We start from the raw sequence: 15,566 nt of genomic DNA on the forward strand, positions 1-15,566 counted from the left end.
TTCCATTATTTTCCATATCTAAAGATAATTCGACCAAATATATCATACAAATAAACAAGTATGATATATTATTTTGAACTAAAATACACACAAAATATTAAAGCTTACCAAACTCGAGTTCCTCAAGATACTCCCAGTCTTCTTCAACACTAATAGGATTCTTCTTTTCTCTAAGCTAATCTTGAATACAAACAAGAGCTTGCACACATTTAGGAATCAATGAACTCCTAAATGAATCAAGAATACGGCCACCGGTGCTAAACGCACATTCCGACGCCATACTAGAAATTGGAATGGCCAACACATCACGAGCCAACTCCGAAAGAATAGAAAATCTAGGAGCATGTATTTTTCACCAACTTAAAATATCAAATTCTTCACTAAAAGGCTCTTGTTCTTCACTAATGTATTTATCCATCTCCGATTTAGCACCCCCACTTCCATTGTCTTCCTTTCGTTTCTTCAAGTGAAGCTTCATCCTTATTAATGATGCAGTTAAAACACTCCCACTAGATATATTAGATATGTTATTAGATGAAGTAGAACTAGATGGAGATTGAGGACAAGATCCAGTTGAATACCTTTTCAGATACTCTTCAAACAAAGATTTATATAAGCATACACCTTATCATTTATTTTCTTCCCTTTTTTCTCCCCAAAAAGTTCTTCAAGTGCAAGGCTAACATATTCAAATTTGTTATGTGGATCCAAGATGGAAGCAATAAAAATCATTTTATTCATCTTTCCAGGCTCACCCCAATACTTCTTGAACTTTTCTTGCATCTGCTCAGCCATTTTTCTCAAATGCTCATCCTCACTAATTAAACACATTTTCAAATGATAATAAAGTTCAGATACATCCTCAAAATGAGAATTATAAGTGACATAACGTGAACCTGAAACTTTTTTGGTGAGCTCGTGAAATCTTGCAAGAAACGCTATCACATTCCTCACATTCACCCAATCATCAAATTCAAGAGGATCTGCACTACTACTATCTTTACAAAGATGAGAACATAGATAAGCAGAAAATCCATCATCAAAAGGATGAAACTTGTCAAAGGCCTTTTCAAAGTTTTGTGCCGTATCCAACATAAAACAGGTGGAATTCCACCTAGTAGGAACATCCAAACATAATATTTTGGTACATGCTACCTTTACATATGCACAACACTGTTTAAACTTTAAGGTCCTTGCAGACGAAGATCTCACATACCTCACAATATTTCTAAGACGTGTGACAGAAGCATCAATTTCTTTCAAACCATCTTGCACAATTAGATTTAGTATATGAGCCATGCATCTCACATGAAGATGTTTACCACTCATCATATTAGTTTTTCACATATCTAATTTTTTAGACAATTCTTTGACTGTGACATCATTTGAAGAAGCATTGTCCACGGTAATAGTGAACACCTTGTCTAATTTCCATTCAAGCAAACAATTAGAAATAGCTTTAGCCATCTCTTCACCCTTATGACTAGTGATAGGGCAAAAATTTAGTATTCTTTTATGCAACTTCCAATCCCTATCAATGAAGTGGGCTGTCAAATACATATAATTTATTCTTTGCAATGAAGTCCATGCGTCTGTTGTGAGGCAAATTTTTGGTTGTGCTTCTTTAAAAGATCTTCTTAGATTTTGCTTCAATTCACCGTAAACTTCATAACAATCCCTTATTATTGTTCTACGAGAAGGAAGACGAAATAATGGTTGAGTTATTCTCATAAATTTCATAAAACCTTCCTTTTCTACAAAGCTAAATGGTAGTTCATCAATAACTATCATCTCAATTAAGGCCCTCCTAACTACTTCTTGATCAAATTTCCAAAGCGATCCTCCATCATTTTGGCAAGATTAAAAATTTATCTTTGTTTGACTATTATCTTTATCAATGTTAGGTGGGTATTCTTTGCATCTAGCCAAATAATTTTTCAATCATGTTGTTCCATTCCTAGACGTATTAGCAGCATAAGTTTGCTTATAATATCTACACCTTGCTTTACCGACCCCATTTACCTCAAATTTATCAAAATGTTGCCAAACTACGGATCGAGGTTGCATGGCTTTTCTTTTCTTAGAATCTTGAGTATCAATTGTGTTGGTGTTACTATCTTCAGTAATAGGTAAACTTTCAGTTGAACCGGCATCACTTACTCTACTTTCATCTGCCATCTATATAAAATTAAAACAAATATAAACACAAATTGAGACTAGAGTTGAGTTTAGATAATCAAAGTCTAAAATGGAGGTTGACAAGTATTTGATAAAGATGTCTACGAGTTTCTGGGCTACTGTTTCCCTAACATAATTTTGTAATCTCACTAGAGATATATTTATGTGATTATCTTTCACTAGAAATACTAGAAATTGAGAGCAAAAAAAAAGAATAATATGCAAAGAGTGAAATCTGGAAGTGAGACTTCATGTCAAAGTTAGTAACCTTCTATAAGACAATTAATGTAGACGTTCAGTTTCCTTTTTTCTTTTACAAATATAGAATTTTTTTACTGATTTTATTATTACATCAAATGAAGATAATCAAAATAAAGTACACCACCTAACAAGAAAATGCCTCTTTACACGCCACCTAGTGAAAGATAATCATATAAATTCTTTTTGCTTGCCCACCCCTAGTTACCACTCATTTAAATCTTGTAGTTTAATAACTCTACTAAAAAACTAATCCCACTCTTTACATGTCACTGGAATCTTTAGGTTCAAAGTGGAATTTTTTAGAACTTGTTTATGAAAAGATTAGCCATTAAAAAAACAAGTGGCAAAATAAAGAGTTGTCCTTATTCCAAGAACTACCAATTAATCTACCATAAATTATTATAAAAAACTAAAGATTGAAGAATGAAAAGTTATGAATATTTTGAAGAGTTGAAGATTGAAGAATGAAGGTAAAATATAAGGAAACCGGCAGTCACACTTGAGAGTCGTCGGCACCGAGGTCGTGAAGTCGCCGTGACGTCGTCTGACTCGTCTCTATCGTGCCGAGGTTATCACTTTTCTGAGTTCTCTCTCACAGTCACAGCTCTTTGGTTAGGTTTCTGTTTCTCCCTTTCTAATTTTCTGTAGTGAAGTGAAACTAGAGAAAGACTAAAGAGGGTAAGAGTTGGGCCTTATTGGGTTGGGCTGGGCACTAGGGCAGTGTAGAGAATTAGAGATACAACATATTAGGTTGGGCTGGGCAGTATAGGTCCAACATAAAATTCGGTATTTCGGTATACCGAAATTTCAAGATCCTAATACCGAGGACCGAACCGTTATACCGAAATACCGAAAATGTAATACCGAATTATACCAAAATACCGAAAAAACCGAAACCGAAATACCAAATTAATTCGGTCCGGTCCGGAATTCTATTTTTCGAATTTTATGCTCACCCTTACTTGACACAAATCGTAAGGATGAATAGAAATATCGAGTGTTTGACTGTAGAGAATGAAAAATAAGCAAAGTTGAGAAGAAAATAACTTATGGATTAAGCAAGATGAATCAATCTATGAAACTAAAAAAAGGATAACTCTTCTATATATGAGTGTATGATATTTCAGTTATAATGTATGCCAAAACTTGGTCCTTACAGAAATAATAATCATCCTCTTTATAGTGGAGGGATCCTTCTTTAGATATAATTAAAAATACATAGTGGGAGACCCATGATAAATAAAGTTTTTTCATAATTCCTGCCAGGATTCTTTTCTCTAGTGGGATTGCAACGACTCTTGTCTATGAGCTCGATATTGACTCGAGCTCTCGATCTTGACTCGAGCTCGATTCTGACTCGGATCCTTGTATTGATTCGGGATCAGTGTTGATCGGTCTCTATCTCATAAGCTCGATAACTTCACTTTACATTATAGTTCGATTTGGATTCGAGCTCGATAATGATATCGAGCTCGACATTGATTGGTCCCTAGAACTCGAAGCTTGGTGACCTGACTTCGGACCTCAACCTGATATTATGAAGACACTTCTCCGATCCAATGCATTACTATTTCGACCAGTTCGTACGAAGAACTAACCGGTTTTGACCATATACAATGTTAAAAAATGGATTTCAAGACTGCTTCAAATAGACTTTAGAGTAAACCAGAAATTATTTGCAATAACTTCTCTTGCTAACCAAAACCATGTTTGCCTGGAGTGTATATATTGGTAGACAAATTAAGACTTTATGATATGAAAGTTACAAATAAGGACAGGACATGGGATCTATTCTAGTCCCCTGGCTTAATTTGGATAAGTTTGGAGGTTCAAGATAACACTAAGATTTCAACCACATCTTCATGGTCCCGCACTATATGCGCAGCAACCTCTGTTGTTGGAGTTATTTTATCAGTCTTTTCATATTATAAATTGCACGACCTTTCCTACTATAAGTATCAGAGGGCAGAGCTGGTATTTGAACCTTATGGGTTCGGGATTATAATTGGTTTAAGTTACTGAGTTCTAAATTAATAATTTGTACATATTTATTAGATTTCTTAATACAAATATGAAGGTTTGAACAAAAGGTACTGGATTCGGCCGAACCCGCACCTAACATTGTGGTTCCGCCCCCGTAAGTGACGTTAATTGATGGCTATAATTTTCTAACTATTGAGAACAATATTAAGAGAGATTTACTTACTGAATACTTATGATAGAACTTTGGACTCAATAACATGGGAATGCGAAGTTAACCAGAATATGCACTTTTTACTAAAGAAGTGACTTCACTGGTATAAATATACAGGAAAATTCCCAAGAATCAAGAATGATGTGCGAAACTTTGGAATTTTTGCTTGGAAAGAATGACCATGGCTTGTTTTAAGACGAATTTAAGTTCTACGCGCACGTAATGAAAAAAATATTTATCTAATCAAGTCATTTATTAAATAATTATTAGTAAATCTCTTGATAAATATTAATCTATAATTCGGTACATACGATAACTAACTTGTTATTACAGATTAAAATTAGTGTATGAACTTTTATACTATCTGTGAATGTAATTTAAATACTTTCTGGATAAGGTCATTAAACTTCCTACCAAATATGGTGATGCTTGAGCTACGGGTGTCGTGGTTCTAATTTTTTATATAAATATATTATGTATTGAATCCTCTTAACTTATTCGTGTATTTATTTTTTAAAATTTTGATACCCCTTAATAAAAATTCAAGCTACTGACGGTTATAGTTGCCATGTCTTTTTCTCCATAGAGAAGACAACTTGATGCAATTAATAATACAAAAAGGAGGAGGCATATAAGTACAAAGCGGACCTTTAATGTTAAGTGAACTACGTATTGAACAGGTTACACTAGTCTTACCCTATAAATTCATCGCACTTTATGTTTACTTCTCTGCAACAGCTCCTCATATTTCTGTTTCCTCAATTACTTCTTCACTTTCTCCTTCCTCCTTACTTAAGATATTACTACTAATACAATGGCCAAGTTTGCAACAGTCTTAAGATTACTTGCAAAAGAAGTTGCTCCACCAAAATTTGTAAAAGTGGTAAAGCGCCCAATTCCTAAGGTGTTGGCTACCATTAATGAAGAAGAGGCTTATGCTTGAGGCCTAGTTTTTGCCATTAATCATCGAAAGAGAAAAGAATATAACATCTTACACCTTTTGATATGTTAATCGAGTTTTATATCAAACACCTTCCGACTATATATATGCATGTATATATTTTGTATGGGATGGTAGAGGTGACATCTACTTGTTAATTTTATGATAGATGAATGATTTACCAGTACTATAATATGAACTGATCATGTGTTATACACAAGAATTAATTACGAGTAATTGTTATGCAGTCTGTAAACACTTTCGATCGAAAAAATGCATGTAGTCTATCAAAAGTTCACCTTCTTTTGAATGTGGTGTTATAATGTACTGTCTCTTCTTTATTTTTCTGTTTCTTTTCTCCTTTTTTCCCCCCTTTTATTGGGGTTTCTTTGATACGATATCAGATACTCTTCCCATTTTCATAGTTATTGAAGTATCTGTTTCAAGGACTAATTTTTGATATATACCAGGGGTCTAAAATAGTCCATGAGATATGCATTTGAACAGTTTTACTCCTTTATATTCTTATCAAAACTGAGCACTTTTGGTCTCTGGTATATTTATAACACAAACGGTAGTTGAAATTGGTTCGTGAAAATCACGTGCTCCGTTTAAACTGAAAGAACACTGCTAAGCTTCTTCCGATTTATTTTCCCCTTTGGTACTTTAAAGAATGTTAAATTGTGTGATTATATATCTAAAAGTTTAAATTGTTAATTAGAGAAAGTACACTTAAAGTTATTTCTTTAATTTTGTCTTTTGCACCTCCTCACGTGCCAATAGGGGTGACAACGGGCGGGTTGAGTCGGATTAGATATGGGCGGGTGAAAAGCAGATAATACAAAACATGGATAAAATATTAGACTCGATTCATATTTAATACGGATAAAAAATAAATTAACCGACAGATAATATGAATATTTATGTTATCCATATGTTTGGCCACCACCAAAGAAGATCGAATTGCAACAAAAGTAATTAATTTATAAATGTGGTGAAGCGCCTACTTCCTAAAGTGATGGCCACCATCAATGAAGAAGAGGCATATGATTGAAGACTGGTTTGGCCAAATCATTGAAAGAAAAGAGAACATAACGTACATCTTACAGTTTATGATATGCTAATTAATTCATAAGTTCCATAGCTCTTTCAGCCCTTTATTCGACAATATGGTATGGGGGTCATACACTCATACTCATATATTGTGTCGTGTTCATGGCTAACTCCAATCTTGCAATGTTTGCTTCTTAACTCTACTCGTCTCGTCTCCATTTATTGCAGCGGTGAATGAGTAATAAATGTCTACCCTATGTTCCTCAGCCATGTACAATATAATGTGCAAAACAAATACAAGATGCTTTATGTGAATTCTGATACATAAGGCGTAAACTTAATACACCTAACTAATTCTCTTATGTCTATGTAACATTTATTATTAAATTTAAAATTAGTTCGTCAAAATTTTATGATTAACATGTTTCAAAGTTATATTTTCTTGATATAAACCTTCTCTGCGTTTGATGACTTCGCAAAATTGTTGGATGCTTAAAAACAGGCAAATGTCAGTTTTGAAATCGCTTACTGCAAGAAACTTTGTGTGAACACCTAATTTTTTATTGTGCTTGAATATTTCCCGCTCCCATCTTCCCAGGCGTGTCCCCACTCCACTTTTATTTGTCCCCATGCTTCTCCCCCCACACTTTGCTCTTTACTCCACTCTCCATTGTTCTCCACTCCTTGTCCTCCGTGCTTGTCTCCTATCACAAACCTCATACCCCATTTTCAGCTATAAAACACACATATAACACACAAAAAAGAGGGAGCTCAATCCTTTTCTTCCTCTAACAACAAGCATGAAAAATTCCACCAATTGAACCAACAAAAACACCTCCTAACCAGCTCTTAAAATCAGTCCAAATCCACCCAAAAAACGCAGCTGAAACGCACTACTTTCTCACTCAAAATCCAATCCAAAAACAGTCCATAAACCAGATCTGTTTCCACATCAAAACCCTCAGCAAAAATCAGTTCAAAACAGAAGTTAAAAAGCCACAAAATCTGCTCAAAAAGCATCAAAAACAGCCCCCCAAAACGAGCTGAAAACCTCCACCAAACAGCTCCGAAAACAGTCTCGAAACACCCCAGAAATAGCCTTGTCTCCGTCGTAATTATACCATCTCCAACCAGCTCCTTTTCCTCTAACAAACAGCTGCAAAACTGTCTTGAAACCAGTCCCAAACCCAGTCAAAAACGACCCTCATTACTGTTTCCAAAACGACACCACAGGTTCCTAAAACCCGACACAAAGACGTACATGTCGCAACTGAGGTTCCTTCGGCTTCCGTCGCTCGTGATTTGCTTTTAAGGTACAATGAAAGCATTGTTGTTGTGCTCATTTTCAACTGCTGTAGATCTCATTTAGCGAATAAATATTAGAGGTCTACTTTTTATTTTTGTTTTGTGTTGGAGATATAAAAATTTATGTTTCTTTCATTTTTTTTAGACAAACTATGAATGCATCTTGATTTTTCTTGAGTGCATTGACTGTTGGATACATTGTTATTCTTCATTTCATTGCCTACTGTGTTAGCATTGAACTTGCTTCAGTTGTTTCCTTTTTTGCTTAAGAGCTTTATCAGTAGTTTGGACCTGGGTCTAATGGGATGGATTACAAAATGGACTATTAGCTAAGATATTTGGGCCATGGGGTGGTAAGAACTTGGTTATTTAGAGTTTAAATGGGGCATAGATATATGTAAGAACTGTATGGTATAAGACTTGGGTCATGTGAAAATAAAATGAAGAGAATGCCAATTTTGTTAGATCAAACGACTTAGTAATAGCTGTAAAAAATTATTTCGATAACTCCACATCCATAAACTATTGTCCTTGTAATAATCGCTAGTTTAGAAAATAATTCTTATAAACACTCGTAGTTTGCTTCTAGACACGTTAATAATAAAATATCGTGACTATGGATACAATTTCCGTGGCATAGTCATGATACATAATCCTCAATTCGATTGCGCGTTTCATGCGACTTGACCATAACTTCAAATAATAATTAAAAAAAAATACAGTTTATCCAAAATAATTTTATATTTTAATAAATAAAATCGGACATAGGTAAAACATGAAAATCAATAAAACACAGTTTATCCAAAATTTATTCAAGCCAAATTCTAGTCAATAAAGCGACCGTGCTAAAACCACGAGACTCGGGGAATGCCTTACACCTTCTCCCCGGTCAACAGAATTCCTTATCCGGACTTTGTTTTCGCAGACCAATAATAAAGGAGTCAAACCTTCCTTTGACTAGGGATTCAAATAAAAGGTGACTTGGAACACCGGCAAAAAATAAATTCCAAGTGGCGACTCTGTAAATAAAATAATCTCTATTTCAAAAATTAACACTTTAATTGGAAAAACTATTTAACCTACAACCCAAACACATTATCGTTTTGGGGCACAAGAGGGGTGTGACACTTTGCTATAAAGTGATCGACTTCATCCCTTTTGTTACTTATAAATTATGTAAGAGTATTGAATGAAATTCAATTTTTTATTTTAGTAAATAGTACATAATGATGATTATAGTTTTAAGTCCAACTAGCTAGTCAATGCGAGGGGGAAAAAAAGAGAACGAAATGTAGGGGAAAAAAAGGTACTGCATTGTCAAACGTTTATGTATTTCTCCATGATTTATTATGCTATCAATATTTCTAAGTTCTGATAAGAGTGTGAAAATATTACGATACACAAAAATTAAATCAAATATTAATGTCCACTAGTTTTAGACGGTAAATAGCTAGTAAAAGCATAATTGGTGATTTTCCGTGTCAATAGGTTCAACAATTCTTTCTCCTAAAAAATTGTCTATCAAATTCTTTACAACCCTCCAAATTCTGTGGGGCTAATTGAAAAAACATCAACTAACTCTCGACCTTGAACCATCCTCCTTCTACCTCCATATAACACCATCCATTTTCCTTCCCAACATGATTCCTATAAGCAGCCTTGGGTCTGACTTAGGGGATCTTAACAAAAAATGGCTAATCCTCCAAACATAAAGGCCTTAGGTTGCTTTCTTCTCCTCAATCTTGTTTCTTTTTCATCCTTTTCTTTTGCATTAACTGATAATGAAGCCGCTCTCATCGCTCGTCGCCAGCTTACCGCTGGTACTGGTGATCTTCCAAATCCAGTTGAATATGAAAAGAACATTAAGTTGACATTTGCAAATGCTAGGTTAAAGAAAGCTTACATTGCTCTTCAAGCTTGGAAAAAAGCTATTTACTCTGATCCATCAAATTTCACTAGTAATTGGGAAGGTCCTGATGTTTGTGCATATAATGGTGTTTTTTGTGATAATGCATTAGATGATCCCAACATCTCTGTTGTTGCTGGTATTGATCTTAATCATGCAGACATCGCGGGGCACCTCCCTGTAGAGCTCGGGTTCCTATCCGATGTTAGTCTTATTCATATTAATTCTAATCGATTCTGTGGAATCGTCCCTAAGAGTGTTTCAAATCTTAAACTTTTAGATGAGATTGATTTCAGCAACAACCGTTTCGTGGGGCCATTCCCTAAGGTTGTGCTGGAGTTGCCAAACCTTAAATACCTTGATCTTAGGTACAATGATTTTGAAGGATCAGTGCCTTCTGAACTATTTGATAAGAGTCTTGATGCTATTTTCCTAAACAATAATCGTTTCCATTCCACCATTCCTCCAAATATTGGCAATTCCAATGCCTCAGTGGTGGTTTTGGCTAACAATAAATTCCATGGTTGCATCCCTCATAGTATTGGCAAAATGGAAAACACATTAGATGAGCTTGTTTTCACCAACAACAATCTCTCTGGTTGTGTTACAGACGAAATCACTAAGCTCAAGAGCTTAACGGTTTTTGACATTAGCAGAAATAAGTTTGTTGGATCCTTGCCTCAGGGTTTGAAATTCATGCAGAAAGTGCAAGTACTTGATATTGCATCAAACATGTTTATAGGAGAAGTTCCAGAGGCTATTTGCACCTTACCAAATTTGGCCAATTTCACATTCTCTTACAATTATTTTGATGCCTTGGACAAAGCTTGTGCACCACCACTTAAGAAAAATCTTGTGGTAGAAGATAAGGAAAATTGTTTAGGAGGAAGACCAGACCAGAGAAAAGAGAGAGATTGTCAATCTGTTTTGAGCAAACCTGTGGATTGCAGTAAAGATAAATGTAGAGCTAACAAAGAAGGACCAGCACCAAAGGAACCAAATCCCCCTATGCCACCCAAAAGAACTCCTTCAACCCCAAAACCACCTAAGTCTAATCCACCCAAGATTTCACCTTTACCACCACCAGTTCACTCTCCACCACCACCAGTACCAAGTCCAAAACCAAAGCCACCTCCGGTTCACTCTCCACCACCACCCGTGGCATCACCGCCCCCACCAGTACCAAGTCCAAAACCAAAATCACCTCCGGTTCACTCTCCACCACCATCGGTGGCATCACCGCCCCCATCAGTACCAAGTCCAAAACCAAAACAACCTCCGGTTCACTCTCCACCACCACCAGTGGCATCACCGCCCCCACCAGTACCAAGTCCAAAACCAAAGCCCCCTCCGGTTCACTCTTCACCCCCACCCGTGGCATCACCTCCACCACCAGTACCAAGTCCAAAACCAAAGCCACCTCCGGTTCACTCTCCACCACCACCCGTAGCATCACCTCCACCACCAGTACCAAGTCCAAAACCAAAGCCACCTCCCATCCATTCCCCACCACCACCAGTGGCATCACCTCCACCACCAGTGCCAAGTCCAAAACCAAACCCACCTCCGGTTCACTCTCCTCCTCCACCAGTGGCATCGCCTCCACCACCAGTGCCAAGTCCAAAACCACAGCCGCCTCCAGTCCACTCTCCTCCACCACCAGTGGCATCACCTCCACCACCAGTGCCAAGTCCAAAACCACAGCCGCCTCCAGTCCACTCTCCTCCACCACCAGTGGCATCACCTCCGCCTCCAGTTCACTCCCCACCACCACCAGTCCAGTCTTCTCCACCACCAGTGGCATCACCTCCGCCTCCAGTTCACTCCCCACCACCACCAGTCCATTCTTCTCCACCACCAGTGGCATCACCTCCGCCTCCAGTTCACTCCCCACCACCACCAGTCCATTCTCCTCCACCACCAGTGGCATCCCTTCCGCCTCCAGTTCATTCGCCACCTCCTCCAGTTCACTCACCACCACCACCACCAGTTCATTCCCCACCTCTTCCAGTTCATTCTCCACCGCCACCAGTTCACTCACCACCACCTCCAGTCTTTTCTCCTCCTCCACCGGTCTACTCCCCACCTCCACCTAAACCTGTTCAATCACCACCTCCTGCTCCATTGGCATCTCCCCCTCCACCTGTTTTCGAGGATGTTATCCTTCCTCCAAACTTGGGATCAATTTACGCATCACCACCACCACCAATTTTCCCTGGTTACTAAAGGGGATGCATTACTAACATCTCTCTTATTCATCTTGACAAACATTGTTAGTTCAAAGAAATATGTATACATCAACGTTTAAATATACACAATCAAAGAAATTTTATTTATCTTAGTTCATCTTCTTTTAATTAATTAATCCTTATCTTTGCACTTCGCTATATATGGATTTGATCTTCGGATGTGCTTACTGAACAAAATATGTTCAATTTGCTTTTATATACTAAGTTTTCAACATGCTTCTATGCTTTCTTGTTCTACTCTATTAGCTAACGTGTTTCTAAGAAGAAAAATAAGCTTAAATTCATTTGTTGTCAAGAAAACTTTAGCGGGAGTTACGGTGGCAAACGAGCGGGCGGGTCAGATATTGACAGGTCGAAAATTGATAATGCAAAATTGGATAAAATAAGAAATTTTACCTCTTATAGCAATAATAAATACAAATATTGAATCTAATGAATACAACCGTAAGAAAATAATATTGAAACACACTAAATACAAAAGTTATATACAACTGAAAAAATCATTCTAATTAATTGGGTTGATAATGAGGCATGTTAGAATTGATTTTGTTGAGTTATATTAGGAGTGTATCACGCTAATTGATATTATTTCCATTATTAGACAGCTGGACATACATATTTTTAAGGTGATTGTCGTTACTGTATTCATGAATACATGACGCGAATACATGTGAATACATGCGCGTACTACTGCACCGCCCTGATTTTAGGCGTTTTTTGCTACTGTATTCATAAATACATGGCGCGAATACATGTGAATACATGCGCGTACAACTGGGTTGCCTTGATTTTTATGCGCTTTTTTTGCTGTTGTATTCATGAATACAGTAGCGCGAATACAACGAATACACCACCGTAACAACTGAATAATAGCTATAGGAAGTAATTATGTATATGGTAGTTATAGGAAGTTAATAGCTACTAAACAATAGTGGTTTCTGAAAAATCCTCAATAAAATATCCGACCTAACCCATATCTAATACAGATAAAAAAGGGTTAACTGACATATAATATGGATATCCATATTATCCATGGCTTTTTTTTGAATATGATCACTTTTAGGAGAATTTCTAGTCACCCAAAATTAAGGAACATACCATGTCTTTGCAAATGTAGAACTTAAACTCATTGATTATCCATTGGTTATTCATTTTTAAAAGTTCATTATATACAACCCATTTTTTAATGCATAATATGAATGGATAACTATTTTTTAATATATTTTTCCACCAGTAGTGGAAGTTAATGACCTCTTTATCGCTTATTTAGAGAGTAAATTATAAAATAGTGCACAAGTTTCTCTATTTATCTCAACATAAACCAACTTAAAATTTAGTCTTTAACTTAAACCACAAGTTTCTCTTTTAAATTTTCAGCTTTTAGTCTTTAACTTATTTTTCTATATTATTTATTTGTCGTTGTTATTGTTGTTAGAGTATTTATTGTTGTTATTGTTACTACTTCAAATTAAATAAAATATTAGACGTAATTTTAGGAACTTTTGGCTTCATTACACGATCTTCAGTGACTTTTGAAATTTCATTAAATAATCCGGCAAATATCTGATCAGTCATAAAAAGGATAAAAGGCTAACCCAATCAACTTTCACAGCTAACAACTTGGATGGTTGATATGTATCGTTCCATAATGTATAGTATAATATTATATTGTATTGTATTTTATTATAATGTATCATTTTGATGTATATAATAATGTTTGAAAAGATTGTATTGTTTGCCGTCGTTTTATGATGTCACGCACCAACAATATGAAAAATAAATTTTACAATATATAAAATAAGGTACGAGGTAGAATTATTATATAAAAAGATAGGGTAAAGGATAAAATATAATAATTTAATAATAAGGAAGGGTAAGATAAGGAAAAAAAAAGGTAATGATGCGACCGCACCAAATCGGTCGTTCCATAAAATTGCATTTTTCATGATTCATTTCGATACGATACAATATAAATTTAAGTAACAATCAAGACAATCATTATATTTAAAGTAACAATACAATACCAACACGTAACAACTATCCAACAAGCTGTAATACATTATTATTCCTTACAACAGAGAAAGCCCTTCACTTGACTTCATTATTATACAAAGCATGAAACAAAACAAAATAAAAACAGTAAAACCACACGGAAACGCAGATAAATATGAAGGATTTTGCAGAGTTTGTTGCATGCAATTAATCAGTAATATACTACTTTCAAGCAATATACCCACATAACTTCCAAGTTGTACATGTGCAGCAAAACCAGCAACCATGACAATCACTATTTACGATACATTTGTTGTTACAGGTAATCCAGGAATTAAGTTGTGGCAGTAGTCTCCTCTCGAGTCCTGAGATATCCATATCAGCATTTCGTGCAGCATCCACATGTGTGTTTGAAAACCACACCATATTGACTGAAATATTTTACCAACATATATTATCAAAATTAAATGATGACAAGTATAACATGAAAAGCAAAACAATCAATCGCAAGACATAGGAACGCATACATATTCATGCATACATATCAAATATATGTATATTGTATATCATTTACAAGGAGAGTTTTGGAACAACGGTAAAGTTGTCTCCGTGTGACCTATAGGTCAGGGGTTCGAGCCGTTGAAACAATCACTAGTAGTTGTATTAGGGTAGGTTATCTACATCACATCTTTTAAGGTGCGGCCCTTCCCGAGACCCTGCATAGATACGGGATGCTTTCTGCACCGGACTACTTTTTTTTATTTTTTTTTATTGTTATAGATCATATACACAAGGGGTCAACGACAACAGAACAAACTAGAGATAAAGATAAACGGAATACTAACATGTAGTTGCCACGAGAAGAATAGTGAGAACCAAACCGAGTTTAAACATCGCCATAGTAAGACTTTAGTACTTCAGGCCTACTTGAAGTTTTTGTTTGAGTCTTTCATACCTTTCCAAAGGCTTGAATTTATAGGCCTCTCAACCATGGGATATAATTGTTTTTTATTGTTTCGTTACTATTTATCAGCTTGTTTTATGTTCAAGTCTTGCCAGGCTATCATTCCAAACCCCCAATAATGCAATATATTTTTTCAAGTCTCTTTCTCTCTCCAACCTCCCAAAATTTAAAAATGCATTCAAATAGTTAGAATTAGACATCTGGATCAAGAAATAATGTGCATTAATTAGTGTTTTCAATTGTCTCAATTAGAAATAACTAATATATTGCTAAGCGTGTGTATTTATATCAGTGAGTACAAACTTTTTAAAAATCACAAATATTGTTTAAAAGTGTATTTGAGTTTAAAATAAAACTTAAATTAAGTATGTCAAGTGATGAATATTAATGTTATTTAGCTAACCCAATAAAATATAAAATAAAATAAAATAAAAAGGCATGAATGTCACCTTCTTAGTTTTTTTTATCTCACATGCCTTCTTAGTTGACTTGCAAGTTTCTAGCCAAATGAAAACATCACCAAA

General features: G+C 35.6%; 1 protein-coding gene and 1 long non-coding RNA gene across 2 annotated transcripts; one reads left to right on the forward strand and one right to left on the reverse strand.

Annotated features, from left to right (window-relative positions):
* The first annotated feature begins 9,563 nt into the window (after positions 1–9,563).
* On the forward strand, positions 9,564–12,178 carry LOC107796977 (uncharacterized). Its single transcript, XM_016619804.2, has one exon. The coding sequence runs from the start codon at positions 9,622–9,624 to the stop codon at positions 12,061–12,063; it is 2,442 nt and encodes an 813-aa protein (XP_016475290.2). The 5' UTR covers positions 9,564–9,621; the 3' UTR covers positions 12,064–12,178.
* Positions 12,179–13,973: 1,795 nt separating this feature from the next.
* Positions 13,974–15,045, reverse strand: LOC107768727 (uncharacterized). The gene is made up of 2 exons (XR_001644220.2): positions 14,924–15,045; positions 13,974–14,509 (listed from the first exon to the last, which is right to left on the reverse strand). It is a non-coding gene; the product is annotated as an uncharacterized LOC107768727 (long non-coding RNA).
* Positions 15,046–15,566: the final 521 nt, after the last annotated feature.

The sequence above is a fragment of the Nicotiana tabacum genome, chromosome 24 (genome assembly GCF_000715075.1).
Source record: "Nicotiana tabacum cultivar K326 chromosome 24, ASM71507v2, whole genome shotgun sequence".
Lineage (NCBI taxonomy): Eukaryota > Viridiplantae > Streptophyta > Magnoliopsida > Solanales > Solanaceae > Nicotiana > Nicotiana tabacum.